This window comes from Dreissena polymorpha, chromosome 8 (assembly GCF_020536995.1).
Source record: "Dreissena polymorpha isolate Duluth1 chromosome 8, UMN_Dpol_1.0, whole genome shotgun sequence".
Classification (NCBI taxonomy): Eukaryota; Metazoa; Mollusca; class Bivalvia; order Myida; family Dreissenidae; genus Dreissena; species Dreissena polymorpha.
The window spans coordinates 16,039,603-16,056,627 of NC_068362.1; the positions used below are offsets into that span (position 1 = coordinate 16,039,603).

The 17,025-nt window shown below is 34.9% G+C and overlaps 1 protein-coding gene across 1 annotated transcript; it reads right to left on the minus strand.

The window, feature by feature from the left end:
* Nucleotides 1-1,128: 1,128 nt before the first annotated feature.
* On the minus strand, nt 1,129-17,010 carry LOC127841168 (NADH dehydrogenase [ubiquinone] 1 beta subcomplex subunit 5, mitochondrial-like). Its single transcript, XM_052369790.1, has 6 exons — nt 16,838-17,010; nt 11,330-11,415; nt 10,816-10,882; nt 7,527-7,588; nt 4,877-4,995; nt 1,129-1,362 (listed from the first exon to the last, which is right to left on the minus strand). Exons 1-6 carry the CDS (start codon nt 17,007-17,009, stop codon nt 1,218-1,220), a joined length of 651 nt encoding a protein of 216 aa, XP_052225750.1. The 5' UTR covers nt 17,010; the 3' UTR covers nt 1,129-1,217.
* Nucleotides 17,011-17,025: the final 15 nt, after the last annotated feature.

A 17,025-nucleotide genomic window follows, 5' to 3' on the forward strand; every position in this document is an offset into this window, starting at 1 on the left:
GGATCCTGCGATAACTTTTAAAGTTCTTATTATTTTTTCATGCAACTTGAAACATGGATAGATGGCAATATGGACATTATGCACGTCATTTCATTTCGCTCAGACGTCAAATATTGTGGTTGCTATGGCAACAAATAGACTAGAAATACTGCTGAAAATGGTGGTTTTCTGGGTCCTGCAATAACTTTTAAAGTTCTTAATATTTTTTCATGAAACTTGAAACAAAGATAGATGGCAATATGGACATTATGCACGTCATTTCATTTTGTTCCGAAATAAAAAAAATTGGTTGCTATGGCAACAAATATATATTAAAAAATTATGGAATTTCTGACAATGGTGGAGCCGGTAGGGGACTTATATTGCTTGACAATAGTCTTGTTTTTAAATGTTTTTATATCCTATATAATTTAAATCAATTTCCTTGTTTCAAATTTTATCAATATACTCAAGCAACATCACCAAGCCAATTAATGGTGTTTGTAACATTTACATTTCGCTGTTGAGTCTCCTTTCGTCAAGTCTAAGAACTTTCAAAAACATAATTCACATAACACAAAAACTTCTATTTCCTATAAAATGCAAAAACTTTATTTTTACAAACACTCTTAACACTTTCTGGTTTTGTCTTATTTTTCTTCCCAATACAGATGACATTTTTCAGCCAAAAAAGGATGCAATTGTTCAGAAACCTTTTTCCCAAACACTGATCATTTTAAACTCGTGAGCAACTATTAATAAATATAATTGTCGGAACCCATATATTTATAACATAATGGTGAACAGATTGATTTCTAATTTTTGGAGTATTCACAGTTAGCATCCAGTTTTATAGAGCACATTTCCCTTCTGATTTCAAGTCTTTATGATCGAGCCTAGCCCTGGGAAATTGGTGCTTTATTCATGTGCTTAAAATGTTGTTCCAGATTACCCTGTGCAATTCATTTGGCTGTTATAATATTTGTTATTATAATGTGGTACTTTTTTAGCAAAAATTCAGTTTCGGCGAAAAATGTCCTCCCAGAGGAGCCTAATCCACACAGGCTAATCTACAAAGACACTTTACGGACATGTATTAAGTCCTGTTTTCTCTGAATACGACTCAATTCTGTTTTTAATTAAAAAAAATCAAATAGTTGAAGTATTCACTTTAAGCATAAAACATTCTGTTTTTTAGAGCACATCTTTTAAGTAATCTCCAGACCACTTTCTTGTCTTTAGTCACTCTTCTTTATCTTTTGGATGTGGTCATACATCTCCCTGGTGTACCTCTCGCTCATGTTGCTGCGGTCTGGTATGAAGTAGAAGTTCTTCTGGTCCTGCCTCTCCCCCATCAACCTCTGCATCTTCCAGAAGTCCAGTCTGGAATCAAAGTGACCATTTCACAGATTTTCGCATGTATTGAAGTTTGTCATTAAATGCTTTATATTGATAAATGTAATCATTGGAACTGAAAAGTTCCAGTAAAAAACAATAATACAATTAAAGAAAGACAAGCCAGAGATGCGTTTGTCAGAGACACAATGCCCCCTATTGCGCCGCATTGAAATAAAATTTCAACATATCATTTGGCAGGTTTAGAAATTATCTTCCTTTTAAGCTTATTACTTCCCTTGGATTGTTTTTTTTATTTTGACCTTCAAGGATGACCTTGACCTTTCACCACTCAAAAAGTGCAGCTTAATGAGAGACACATGCATGCCAAATATCAAGTTGCTATCTTCAATATTGCAACAGTTATGGCCAATGACAGACTTACAGACGGACTGATGGACAGTTCAACTGCTATATGCCACCCTACCAGGGACGAACAAGTAACCCTCAACTGGCCTTAAAACACTGACCCCTGAAGTAAAAGTTTAAAGCTTAGACCACTCGGCCATTCGTTCTCATACAATGAGTGATGTATTTTATACTTTGTATAAGCAATCCTGGTAGTGTCACAAAATATAATACATGTACAACAACAGAACTCTCCAAATTATTCAAACGGGTTGCGTTGCTAAGCTTTATAATTTTCAGGTTTTTAAATCGTCAGAAGATGCATATTATGGATATTTTAGAGCATGGTAGATGTTCGGTATTACTGTTTCCTCACAAATATGATAACTTCAACGAAAATGTGCGAATCTGAAACAATTTTTTCAATGTTGTCAATTTACCAAAATGTGAAAAGGTCCCTTTAAAGCAAATTAGTTTTTTGTGGGCATATTACAGCCACTTTTCCTATCTCATATACAATTTTCCAAAACGAATGCCTAAAGCTCCCAATTGAAGGTACCAAAAATATATATATTTATTAAATTGTAAATTATTAGTTCATTTTCCTATTGAAAGTATTTATATAGTATTTGTTAGCAAAAACAAAACAAAACCAATTTCCCAATTTTAGTCATAACAACGCATTTGAAAAGGGCATCGACCCTTTTCCTTACATGGTGAAAAAACAACAGCAAACACTAGTCGACTCTATTCTACGGGCTTAAATTTGTCTGGCATCAGAGTAGAGTGGATCTTAATACTTTTAAAACTTTTAAAACTATAAAGTTTCAATCTTCAGACAAAGAAGAAATTAGCACTGATAGCTTGAATCTTATATTGTTCAGAGCCTTATGTTTTTGTTGTAGCTCTTGCAATTCTATGAAATTGTAAAAAACAAGAACTGAATCACACTTCTTTGACAAACAAATCACATTCACCCAGATACCCTTCTGCATCCCTAATAAATCTGTGAAAACCGGACTTAATGCATTGGGACTACACTTAAACCTTTTATGGTATTTTTTGTTTAAAGGATTTCTCTTCTAATGAATAACCCAGTGTGGGCAGAAAGTGTTTACAACACTTAACATACATGCATTTAGCCATGTTTACCCAGAATGAGGCTCAAATTATAGGTGTCTTGTTCTGAGAAAACGGGGCTTAATTCATGTGCGTAAAGTGTCGTCCCAGATTAGCCTGTGCAGTCCGCACAGGCTAATCAGGGACGACACTTTCCGCTTTAATGGTATTTTTAGTTTCAAGGAAAAACCCTCCTTACCAAAAATCAAGTTTAGGCGGAAAGTGTCGTCCCTGATTAGCCTGTGCGGACTGCACAGTATAATCTGGAACGACACTTTACGCACTTGCATTATGACCAGCTTTCACAGAACAAGACACATTTTCACCCCCAATCGGTTGGTGATTACTCAAGGTAACTTTTATTTTAGTGTCAAAATATGGACTTAATTGTGTCAAGAATTGTGTTAGCAACCGTGTCAAAAAAAGAAAAGACAATGTAAGCTAAAATTAGAATCAGCTCTTATGAAAAAAAACAACATTTATTACACAGAAGACTATAATAACAGGCAAATATGTTGAATTGATATCCCCCGCCAAATTAATTTTGTTTATGGATAGACACAAATCCCTTGATAAATGGTATGATCACCTTTACAAATTTTTTTTAGTGTAGGGTAATTGTTTTTATGCATTGAAATTCTGCTCATATATATCTATACACCCATGAAGTTTCATGTTGAAATCTTGCAGCGTATCTGACATTTAGCCCTGAAAAGTTACATAATAAAATAAGAACAAAGGGCAATAACTCTTTATTATTTATTTTAGAAAGTGTTTATGCTAAGAACAAAGGGAAATAACTCTTTATTATTTATTTTAGAAAATATACATGTTAGGGTTCTTGTGCAAGGCAATTTGCCTTATTTATATTTATACATCAATAAAGTTTAATGTTGAAATCTTTTATGGTATCTGAGATCTGGCCCTGAATAGTTTTATTTTATTTTAAAAAAGTGCCGGATAATGGTTCTTGTGTGTGGCGCATCTCCTCATTGATATCTAAACACCCATGAAGTGGCATGTTGATATCTTATATAGTTTCTGAGATATATCCCTGAACAGTTTGTGACAGACAGATTGAAAGACAGGACCGAATGACAGACAGAAAACGCCAATTCTTAATCCTTCTGCCTCTGGCGGGGGATTATTAATCATGATTAAGTACAAAATACATGTATTAAAACTACACACTTAATGATTATAGAAACCAACAACTGACCAATTGTTATTATTTTATTGACTTCAGTGCTGTTTTTTGTCTGTAATTAGTTGTTAAGTAACAATTTTTGTGAACTGGGTTTTTATTGTAATTGTTTGGCAGATACTGTAAAATTATTCCTGGGAACATATTTTGTGCTTAAAAAAATACTTTTATGGACATATAAATACATAGATTTTTGGTTAATGAAAATTAAAAGAGGAAATTGCATCTGTTACTTTCTGATATGTTTGTATTAAAATGGTGGATCTATCAACCAATGAAATCAACGAAAATTTATATACCTGTAACATCAATTATCATGATTTTGCAGTATTATGCAGCAGTTCCAGGTAAAGTCCCTTACACTCCCTGCATTTTATATGAGCCTTTTTCCAGGAAAACTTGGCTAAATGCATTTGTGTAGTGTCATCCCAGATTAGCCAGCAAAGTCTGCACAGGCTAATCAGGGACTTCTCTTTCCACTTTTATATAATGTTTCATTTGAAAGAAGTCTTTTGTTAACTCTTCCAGTGCTTGAACCGAATTTTGAAGGCCTTTGCAAACAGTTTGGATCCAGATGAGACGCCACAAAACGTGGCGTCTCATCAGGATCCAAACTGTTTGCTATTCTGATAGTATTCTTTGAAAAAATAAAAGAAAATGCTAATTTTAGAAATTCAGAAGACGACATTTTTGCAGACGACAAATTTCCAGCATGCAAAGGGTTAAGGAACTTGTGTCGTCCCTTATAAGCCTTTGCAGACTGCATAGGCAAATCTGGGACAACATTTTAAGCGCATGCATTAAGCCCAAAGACAAGCTCATGCGGCTTACCTCTGATTTTGTTTCTCCATATCTCTCCATACAGTGTATACAGTTTTCTCGTAGCGTTTCTCGTAGCTTTCCATTAACCAGTCATTAAAGAACGCGACCAGCTTTCGAGACACAGGGTTCTGAAACAGAATTCTGGTATTGTCAGTGAGAACACAAATCAAATAAGACTATAAGAACGGCTGATAAATGCTCCACAATATTATTTTGTCTTGATCTGGAAAAACAGGCTTTAAATGCATAGGTGCCTGTTTAGCAGCCACCTGAACATTTTGGAATCCTTACTCTTTCCCTTTCATATACATGTATACTGATTGAAGTGACTCTACCAAACTGAGTCACATAACTCATTTATGCCTAGCGTCTAGAAAAAAGGCCTTGGCAAACAGCTATTTGCTTAAAGGAATTTCTGTAAGAAATATTCTAAATAAAGAAATAAATATACTCGACATCCCTAATTAACCAGGTTTTCCGAAGGAAAAAACTGGTTATTAGATTGGCGAATGCGGGCGGGCTGGCGGGCTGGCTGGCGGGCGGGCGGAACAAGCTTGTCCGGGCCATAACTATGTCGTTCATTGTCAGATTTTAAAATCATTTGGCACATTTGTTCACCATCATTGGACGGTGTGTCGCGCGAAATAATTACGTCGATATCTCCAAGGTCAAGGTCACACTTTGAGTTCAAAGGTCAAAAATGGCCATAAATGAGCTTGTCCTGGCAATAACTATGTCATTCATTGTGAGATTTTAAAATCATTTGGCACATTTGTTCACCATCATGGGACGATGTGTCGCACGAAAGAATCACGTCAATATCTCCAATGTCAAGGTCGCCACGACTAAAAATAGATTTAAAAAAAAATAAAAATTACAAAGGGGGTTAATTTTGTTTGTTCATTTCAAAAGTTCAGTTTGAGTTTTCTCCCTTTATCAGATTTTTTTTCACAATGAAAACCTGGTTTTGTGACAATATTGTCCCTTGTTTTGTTAATAAATTGATCCAATTTAGAAGGATGGCAGAGTCCACTAGGCATTAATGGGTTAATCAGGCACTGACTGTAAATGTTTGATGTCATCCTAGCTGCACTACTTCATGTAGTTTTGATGAAAATTAAATTGATTTATCACAGAGAAGAAAGCATGGAAATTAATAAACCCAAAACATAACCATAAGGCAAGGCAATATTTGGCCTAAACATAAGGGCGCAGACCAATTCTGCCAACCCAAGGTCCAACCCTGCCCCATCCAACCCCCATTAATCCATTTTTTGATCTGATAACATTATAATACATCAAATCGCCATATTGGTGCAAAATTGTACCATGTAACATTGAAATTAGAAGGCTCATTCTGCCTTTTTGCACCAATGGGGCGTAAGGCTATTTGAAGTTTTGATAAATTGATAAAAAGTTCATGGAAAATAGTTTGATTAATTATAGAACAATATTCTACATGAAAATACATTTTATATGAATGATATATCATGCTTTATTACAAATACTGGGTATGCTGCATGAATATTATGACTGGGCACACTGAAGTCTCGGTCAAAAGAGCACCCTTCCCTTTTACAATTCTAGCCTGCGCACTGCTCCAGGGAACTGAGACCATGAGCAACTCAACACATACACAATTCAAAGGGTGGTCACACATTCAAGCATATTTGAACTTCATTTCATTTAATATCAATAATATATTTGATGGTATTTGCAAAATACCGAACATACACTGGTTTTTCTATAAATAATTATCGTAACCACAATCCCATCTATAACACATACATTATTGGGTGGTTTATATAAGATATTAATGTTAAAAGTTTACAATAGCTTAAGTACTCAACTCAAATAAACAACAGTATGGAAAACTGAAAAAACACTATTCCACAATACAAAATTAAGGGTAGAAGTCTTAACTTAAGGAGTACCAGAAGTAAAGGCAGGGGTTGACAATTTTTTTCCAGCAACTTGCCCTGCAAGGCGAGTAGCTAAGAATTTTCAGTTGCCCTACTGAAATATGTACTTGTACTGCAATTTATTCAAAAACTGCATTAAATTAGAACTCATATGTTTTATTGTGATTTTCTATTGGTTTTCATATAGAACTGTTAACTCATTAGCTTCAATAAAGCTTATAAACTGTTTTAACACACTTTTCACTTGTTTGTTTTTCATTTTGTCCTCTTGGTCACAATCATTATGATAACACTTTAGGAGCATTGGAGAGTCAGAAAGGCATTTTGTTAAACTCAACTTAAAACTTGCCAATAGCCATTCTTTCAATCTAAAGATGGGATGAATTTAGAAGAATTTTTTAGCAGTATTAAAAGACCGTATAACGTACTGTAAAAGATACATTAACAGAACATACCGGTATCAGCGCGTAACGGGAACAGGACTTATTTTATGGCAGTGTGGAGAAATCAACATCCGGTAATTTTTAAATTGCCGATTAAACGTTTTGTTTGGTAAAGATGTGTTAAAACTTGAAATTTAGATCTTTTCTGCCAGAATTGCCACTCGCCCTGCAGGACGAGCGCTGTCGGAATATTCACTCGTCCAGAGCCGATTTTTACTCGTAATTACGAGCGGGTGAGTGGATTTGTCGAACCCTGAAAGGAGAATGTTCAGCCAGTACCATCACAACCCTTACCTTCAGATATTCATGAGGCATGGGGACATAATCTTCAGGTATATCTTGCAACTCTGCTGGACCTGAAAGGAAAAGAATTTTGACTGAAGAGTTTTATCAACCTTGTCTTATTATATCTATCTGTCTGAATCTACTGACTCTCAATGAAACAAGAGCTGTCATCATAGGATGACTTATGCCCCCTATAAACACTTGGTAGAAGTTATGAGCTTTTTTCTAAACCTAAACGCAGATTTCGAAACCTTAACGCGGACCCTAAGTTCAAGGTCAAGGTCACAGGGGTCAAAATTTGTGTGCGTATGGAAAGGCCTTGTCCATATACACATGCATGCCAAATATGAAATTGCTATCTGAAGCGACATAGAAGTTATGAGCATTTTTCAAAATCAACACGCAAAGTGTGACGGAAAGACAGACGAACAGTCCAATCACTATATGCCCTCCTTCGGGGGCATAAAAATGTCTTAGAATATCAAAATAAATCAGAAAGCCACATAAACTAGAGAGCGGACACCATGCTTAATCCTTGAAATGCACCAAGTGACCCCGTGACCTAGTTTTTGACCCAGCATGACCCATATTCGAACTTGACCTAGATATTGTCTCGATACAACTTCTGACCAAGTTTGTTAAAGCTCAGATGAAAACTACTTCAATTAGAGAGCGGACACCATGTTAAATCCTTAAAATGCACTAAGTGACCCAGTGACCTAGTTTTTGACCCGGCATGACCCATATTCGAACTTGACCTAGATATTGTCTTGATACAACTTCTGACCAAGTTTGGTTAAGATCAGATGAAAACTACTTCAATTAGAGAGCGGACACCATGCTACATGTAAATCCTTGAAATGCACTAAGTGACCCCGTGACCTAGTTTTTGACCCGGCATGACCCATATTAGAACTTGACCTAGATATTGTCTAGATACAACTTCTGACCAAATTTGGTAAAGATCGGATGAAAACTACTTGAATTAGAGAGTGGACACGAAAAGTGAGACAGACTGACAGACAGTGCGAAAACTATATACCCACTTTTGTTCGAAAGGGGGTATAAAAAAATTCTAATTAAAATAAGCTGTGCTCTGTGAAATGCATGTGGGTAAAGTGTCTCCAAAATTAGCCTGTGCAGTCTGCAGACGACACTTTCCTCTTTTATGATATTTTTCAGATTCAAGAGTCTATTCTTAGCCAAAATCAAGTTAAGGCGGAAAGTGTCGTCCCTGATTAATCTGTGTGGACTGCACAGGCTAATCTGGGACGATACTTTACGCACATGCATAAAACCCCCTTTTCACAGAGCCGGGCTCAAATATACATGAAAACAAGAGCTTGTCACAGTATTGCGCCCCCCGCCGACATGTGTTTGCTTGTATGACAACATTTGTTTTAGAGAGTAGAATAATATTTGTAAAACAAATAAAGAGAGATAATTCAAAAACTATGGCTGAAAGAGTTATGGTTTATGTTCACTGCACTTCTCCTAGTTGCCATCTGTTTATATTTCTAGTTACAAGTAAATCCCTTCAGTAGATTTAGAGTTATGCTCTGGACAAAAATTTACTTTGTAATTAAGAAAGGGAGATAATTAAAAAACTAAGATAGATAGTGTTATGGTTCTTAGTCACTGCACTTCTCCTACTTGCCATCTGTTTATATTTAAAGTTTCAAGTAAATTCCTTCAGTAAATTTAGAGTTATGCTCCGGACAAAAGTTTACTTTGAAATTAAATAAAGGGAGATAATTCAAAAACTAAGGTAGATAGAGTTATGGTTCTTAGTCACTGCACTTCTTCTACTTGCCATCTGTTTATATTTCAAGTTTCAAGTAAATATCTTCAGTAGATTTAAAGTCATGCTCCAGACAAAAATTTACTTTGAAATTAAATAAAGGGAGATAATTAAAAAACTAAGGTAGATAGAAATATGGTTCTTAGTCGCTACACTTCTCCTACTTGCCATCTGTTTATATTTCTAGTTTCAAGTAGATTCTTTCAGTAGATTTAGAGTTATGCTCCGGACAAAAATTTACTTTGTAATTAAGAAAGGGAGATAATTAAAAAACTAAGGTAGATAGAAATATGGTTCTTAGTCACTACACTTCTCCTACTTGCCATCTGTTTATATTTCTAGTTTCAAGTAGATTCTTTCAGTAGATTTAGAGTTATGCTCCGGACAAAAATTTACTTTGAAATTTTATAAAAGGGGAGATAATTAAAAAAAATCATAGATAGAGTTATGGTTCTTGGTCACTGCACTTCTCCTAGTTGCCATCTGTTTATATTTTAAGTTTCAAGTAAATCCCTTCAGTAGATTTAGAGTTATGCTCCGGACAAAAAATTACTTTAAAGTTATATAGAAGGAGAGATAATTTAAAAACTAAGGTAGATAGAGTTATGGTTCTTGGTCACTGCACTTCTCCTAGTTGCCATCTGTTTATATTCTAAGTTTAAAGTAAATCCATTGAATAGACTCTGGACAAAGTAACGGACGGACGCACAGACAGACGGACGGACAGACAGGACCAATTACTATATCCCCTCCGAAAATTTAATTTTCAGTGGGGATAATTATCAAATACAATGAAAACAACATTTTGCCTATTTTATGTTTTCTGCATTGTTCATTGTGTAAATGTGCCATTTTACCCTTTACCACTTAGATACGTGTTTTTACGCATTTGAAGTCAAATATTAAGTTAAATTTAATTTAAGACCTTTCTTACTAGATTTAAGTTTTAAAGGTTTCACTTCCAGCCCTAAGATACTGATGAGCAGCAAACAGCGTAAAATCTATACATGGGGGCAAGGTGTGGGGCTTTTGTGCTTTGTTTAACTGTTTGTCACCTGTAATTAATAAAGTCTGTCATTCTAAAACAAGATTTCTTCCATTCTTGTTTATCTTAATTTTCACTTTGTGTATTGTAGATGGTTATCCAATCAGAACTGGGTGACTTGAGACACTCAGAGACACTGCAGCTTATTTTGCAGAACAGTGCATAGCTGAGACAAAATATTCCATGTTCCTGGAAAACTTGGCTTAATGCATGTGCATATAGTGTCATCCAAGATTAGCCTGTGCAGTCTGCACAGGCAATTCTGGGACGGCACTATCTGTCTAGACAAAAAAGACACTTCCTTTAACGAAAAATTTCATAAAAGAAGAAAGTGTTGTCCCTGATATTAATCTTCAGTCACTTTACGAACAGCCATTTAGACCATTAACAAGGATCAAATGATCTGAAACTCATGAACTCTATCACACCTACCCCGGTACAATAATACATACCATACACAACATTGCAGTATGTGGCGAAGGCAGCTAGAGGAAGCACACCCAGCAAAATATAAAAATGCTGAAAAAACCCACAAACAACTCCTTATTTTTCATAAATCAATCATTTGAATGCATATTATAATGTACACAGAGAATAATGCACACAAAATGCTACATCAAACAGCGTTGACCAACATATGTGACAAAACAACTTGAAATAATAATGGCCCCAATTTGTTTAAACATTAAAAAAATAAAATACAAAATCAACTGAACTAATAGCAAACTAAAATAACTTCATATAAATGACTTTACAAAAATATACTTTAACAAATTAACAAAAACAACAGGGTTTGATTCATGTGCGTTTAGTGTTGTCCTTTTAAAAAAAAAATCCATAAAAGTGGAAAGTGTTGTTCCTGATTTACACAGGCTCATCTGGGAAGAAACTTTACGCACATTCATTAAGCCCCGTTTTCTCACAGCGTGGCTTTTATCAAAATTTGAAATATATGTAAAGTATTACCAGTTCATCTTTAATTCTGTTCCACTGATACTGGCTTGGTTTTATGACCATTGTCTCAGCATGCCCACCACCTCCCATTTTGGGTGCTGGAAAAAAGAGAAAGATTATATACAAAAACTAACATACTTTTGCTAGGACAAACATTTGGTGGCTAGTTCAGTTTAAAGACCACATTTTCCAGACGCATGAAAGCACATCAGCCCAGTCACGCAGCTTAGTCAGGAGCTAACACTGTCTGATATAAAGTCTAGCAAAGTTTCTTGGTCTCATTAGCCCACATGGTAGCTCCTGTAAAAACTGTGCAAACGCCCATTTGTGCATGATGCAGCTCCCGTAGTCCTATTAGATTCACTCTTGTCACACATTTACTGACAACAATTTCACAAACACATATGATATAGCTTATTATATGTTACCTTTACAAATTTTTAGCCAGATGATTGCTGGTCTTTAAGCAAGAACTCCCAATAACCTTCACATCAATCCCCCCCCCACTAAAATACTTGACAGTATGTAACTGGAAACCAAATCTACATCATAGATGTCCCAGGCATCAGGCAAGCTGGCAACAGCAAAGAATGTCATGGCTTATATGAAAACTGACTGATTGTTATAGGATGCCACACTTACTCCAAATCAACATCATTTACAGTATAAACATAGTAATAGCTAACACTAAATTCAATTCTGATATGTCCCAATCACAAAAATTACCAGCTTTTTTAGCATTTTTTAGGCCATTTCTTTACTTCCGATTGTGAAAACCAGGTATCAATTTAAAGATGTATCTATCCTCCTCTGAAAATTGCAATACAAAAAAATACGTTAAGTGCAACGAAAATCCTGAAAGCAGACAAAGTTCCATGAGGGAAATTGCAAAAGAATAAGTAATTGGGAAACATATCCTCCAATGACCAGTGACATAAGAAAACAAATAACAGAATCACTAAGCCAAAGAAAACAATGCAACAACAAACAATATAATTATCTTTAAACAAGAGGGCCATGATGGCCCTGAATCGCTCACCTGACTAACCAAATACAATCCCAACCCAGATTTCATCAAGATAAACATTCTGACCAAATTTCATAAAGATTGGATGAAAACTGTGACCTCTATTGTCTACACAAGGTTTTTCTAATATTTGACCTATTGACCTAGTTTTTGACCCCAGGTGACCCAAATACAATCACAACCCAGATTTCACCAAAATAAACATTCTGATCAAATTTTATAAAGATTGGATGAAAACTGTGACCTCTATTGCCTACACAAGGTTTTTCTATTATTTGACCTAGTGACCTAGTTTTTGACCCCAGATGACCCAAATACAATCCCAACCCAGATTTCTTCAAGAAAAACATTCTGACCAAATTTCATGAAGATTGGATGAAAACTGTGACATCTATTGTCTACACAAGGTTTTTCTATTATTTGACCTAGTGACCTAGTTTTTGACCCAAGATGACCCAAATACAATCACAACCCAGATTTCATAAAAATAAACATTCTGACCAAATTTCATAAAGATTGGATGAAAACTGCGACCTCTATTGTCTATACAAGGTTTCTCTATTATTTGACCTAGTGACCTAGTTTTTGAACTAGTGACCTAGTTTTTGACCCCAGATGACCCAAATACAATCCCAACCCAGTTTTTATCAAGATAAACATTCTGACCAAATTTCATAAAGATTGGATGAAAACTGTGACCTCTACTGTCTACACAAACAAATTGTTGACGGTTTTTCTATTATTTGACCTCCCAATCCAGATTTCATCAAGATAAACAATCTGACCAAATTTCATACAGATTGGATGAAAACTGCGACCTCTATTGTCTACACAAGGTTTTTCTATTATTTGACCTAGTTTTTGACCTAGTGTTTGACCCCAGATGACCCAAATACAATCCCAACCCAGATTTCATCAAAATAAAGATTCTGACCAAAGTTCATAAAGATTGGATGAAAACTGCGACCTCTATTGTCTATACAAGGTGTTTCTTATGTTTGACCTAGTTTTTTACCTTATTACCTAGTTTTTGACCCCAGATGACCCAAATACAATCCCAACCCCGATTCCATCAAGATACACATTCTGACCAAATTTCATAAACATTGGATGAAAACTGCGACCTCTATTGTCTACACAATTTTTTTCTATTATTTGACCTAGTGACCTAGTTTTTGACCTCAGATGACCCAAATACAATCCCAACCCAGATTTCATCAAGATAAACATTCTGACCAAATTTGATAAAGATTGGATGAAAACTGTGACCTATATAGTCTACACAAGGTTTTTCAATTATTTGACCTAGTTTTTGACCTAGTGACCTAGTTTTTGACCCCAGATGACCCAAATACAATCCAAACCCAGATTTCATCAAGATAAACATTCTGACCAAATTTCATAAAGATTGGATGAAAACTGTGACCTCTACTGTCTACACAAGCAAATTGTTGACGGACGGACGCACGCACGCACATACGGACGCCGGACATCACACGATCACATAAGCTCACCATGTCACTTCATGACAGGTGAGCTAAATATTAATTGTATTGCCATAAAATCCATGTCATATGTGTTTATTAACACACTGTTTGGCTTTACATGAGATGCTAGTGCCATGTACATTGAAATAGCTTTAACTATTTGCATGGGTGACCTAGTTCTTTTTAACAAGATGCCAAAAGGAAAAGTAGTCCAGTGCAATTTGAAATAAAAGTGTTGTGCTTACACTTATGCAGTCATCTGTTTCACTTTTCAATTTATGTAGAAATGTCCTGAAGCTGACCAATAGAAGGTTTAAATGTATGGAATATGGATATATTTTTACTATATTACAGTACACTCCACGCGTTTTCCCCAATTTCCTTCCATAGGCCGCGTGCAGTAACGCCGAGGGAGATTAAGACAATTTCGCGATACGCGGCGTTTGCATAATTTGGGACGCCACGTTGGACGATCGGCAAAATTGATAAGCCGACGCGGAAGCCCTCGGCGTTGGCAACGCGGGGAAACTCCGTGTTTTACGAGATAACGATCAATTTAACTTTGTTTTACTTCCTGATTTCAAAAATTACATTTATTACAAGTACATATATATATTTATTTATATATATATATATATAATATACCATTTAAAAAACAACAACCAAGATAGATCAATCCCCACATGGTTGTAGAAGTAGTTGTACAGAAAACTCGTTGATTTACGACAAACAAAACGTCGTCTTTAAACTGATTCTTACCAATTAATATAATCACAGTTTGCAACATTGTTTTTATTTTGATAATTTAATCCAAAATTTTCATGTAAGCAGGTGTTTTTTCTATACTGAACAGGTGAACAAATGACCAAAGACCCAAAAAGTATCGGAAATCTGTGTGAATTGACAGTTTGACGTTATCAAAGGAAAGCCGCTTCCTGTCTCAAGGCATAACTTACTCAAGTAAACACGTTCAACGAATGCATAAGGAATGGTTTTAATTGTCGGAACAAAGTCAATTCTCTGCTCACTAATGCATTTATTTTCTCTTTGTAGGTAGGTTGTTCCATTGATTGCTAAAAGAAGCTGGTAACTATTGAGTTGATAGTTGCATTAAATATTCACAGTTGTATTCTAGTTGCGTCGAGTAACTTTTATTTTCTATGGGCTTCTGTTGCATGTTTGTTTATATATTATTCTTGTTCTCTTTATTTCTAACGGTTATTTGTGTTGTTTTATTCACACCGTGTTCAACATGCATGTATTTAAAGTACATGTATTTATAAACTACAAGTACTTAATGGTAAATTCATATATAACTTTCTTATTATAATTGTAGAATTTACAAAACTTGTGACACATACAAGTAGAAAACAGTTGTGTCGTTTCACATATTAAGTTTACTAAATTTCATACAAATGCCTTTTTCATTTCAGGTATTCCTTATACAGAATGCCTTTTTTGCAAAATTCAACATACATGTTTGTATTAACAAGCGTTATTGCAAAGTTATATTTTTTCTACATAATACATGTGTATAATTGTACGATAAGAAATAAAAACTAAGGAGAAAAAAATTGTTGCCTGATTGTCTGTCACCCCTCTCACACAAATATCGTGTTGGGTATTATTACCAAGTTGACATTACACATGTCACACTGGCCCCTGTCCTGCTAATATGTCACTGTGTTTTTACAATATTGTTTTGGAAGGACATCTATTACTCCAACAGTCTTTGTTTGTCGGACCATATGGCTGCAATAATCGAAAACTTATTGATTATTATTTTGTGAGTTTGATTGACAGCTGGCAAGTGGTAAATTATGGACCAAATCGGCAGAGTGACATTCACACATGTTAATCCATTTAATCAAAACACAACAGACAGCAGTCTATCCAATAGGTCAGTAGACAAGCTTTGCGTGTTTTCATAACGCCAAACACTTAATCCAGTTCCGTCCAGGTGTTCTCTTTAATCAGTATACAGTACAATAACTGTTTCATTCATTACTCTACTAAACTACCGTGACGATAAAGATACGGCGTGTTTGATCTATCAAATTATTCGCGATAAAATTGTGTTAACAAATATCAAAGAAACCTTTAACTGAAATCAACAGAATTCAGTGTTCTCTGCGCTACAAAATGTGTATCAAAAAATCAATACACGTACGCTTTCCACGCATTAACCTTGAACTTGTACATTGCAGCATAATTTTCGCGCGCTTTTGTCGGGAAATATACATGAGGACTGTATATTGGAAGCATTTGTAAACGTCGTTTAACATTAAAAATCGGAAAGCGTGTTTCGGATTAAAAACTGTAATATTCTCATTTGGAATTTTAACGGAACATTTATTCTTGTGTTATATGTGTTAGGAATTTAATATTAATTTGTCAAAACACTTTACGTGTAGTATACTCATTAATATTTTAGACGTACCTGTGAATAAAAATATATTATAATTTTTTATACAATTATCTTCATTTTTATAAATCACAGTATTTAAACAATTTTTAATAACAATGTTTCTATTTTTTGGCATACTGTACTGTAGTTGAAGTTAAATTTTGATATGCAGCCAGTTATACATTTTTTTTACTAATTTGTATTGTATTTGTATTTATTTTAAATTGCTGTTTTGATAGTTGAACCAAATTATACATTTATTATTTCCTCTAGAGATTCTTCTTCTTAAGCCTTAAGTTTAGGTAAACATATCACCAAAATTAGGTCACCTAGAAGAGGATAAATTCTGCATAATTTGACACATTCTCAATTATAAATGATGATAAATTCTTAACGAACAAATCAATAGACTGCTGCATACAGTGAACCAGCTTTTTAAGACAGTATAATTGCACAATATGATTATCAGTAGTATGTTTTCAACGGTGAGTATAATAAATGCACAAACTAAAGGTGCATTGTTGCCTCAACATTCCCCACCCACAACTTTTAGAGTTGCGAGACAATGGTATGAAGTTTTTAAGAAAGTATTTCAATACCTGAGGTATGGACATTTTGAGACCGCCTTATGTTATTTAGAAAAAATCTAGCACCATTTAATGTTGGTGCTCTTAACGAACTCCAACCAGGCATTTTGGTGCCCAAGACGATTCGATTCGACCTTGCACAGGGGCGACCACTCGGTTGGGCAGACAGAATTTCGATGCACATTCAACATTTACAAATA

What these genes read in the sequence shown, in the direction of transcription:
- LOC127841168 (XM_052369790.1), bottom strand. Translation starts at nt 17,009, where the DNA reads ATGTGCATCGAAATTCTGTCTGCCCAACCGAGTGGTCGCCCCTGTGCA. An exon ending in ACAGAATTAAAGATGAACTG is followed by an intron (nt 10,883 to 11,329) that starts GTAATACTTTAC and finishes GGGTTTTTTCAG; the next exon opens with CATTTTTATATTTTGCTGGG. An exon ending in TGCCTCATGAATATCTGAAG is followed by an intron (nt 4,996 to 7,526) that starts GTAAGGGTTGTG and finishes ATTCTGTTTCAG; the next exon opens with AACCCTGTGTCTCGAAAGCT.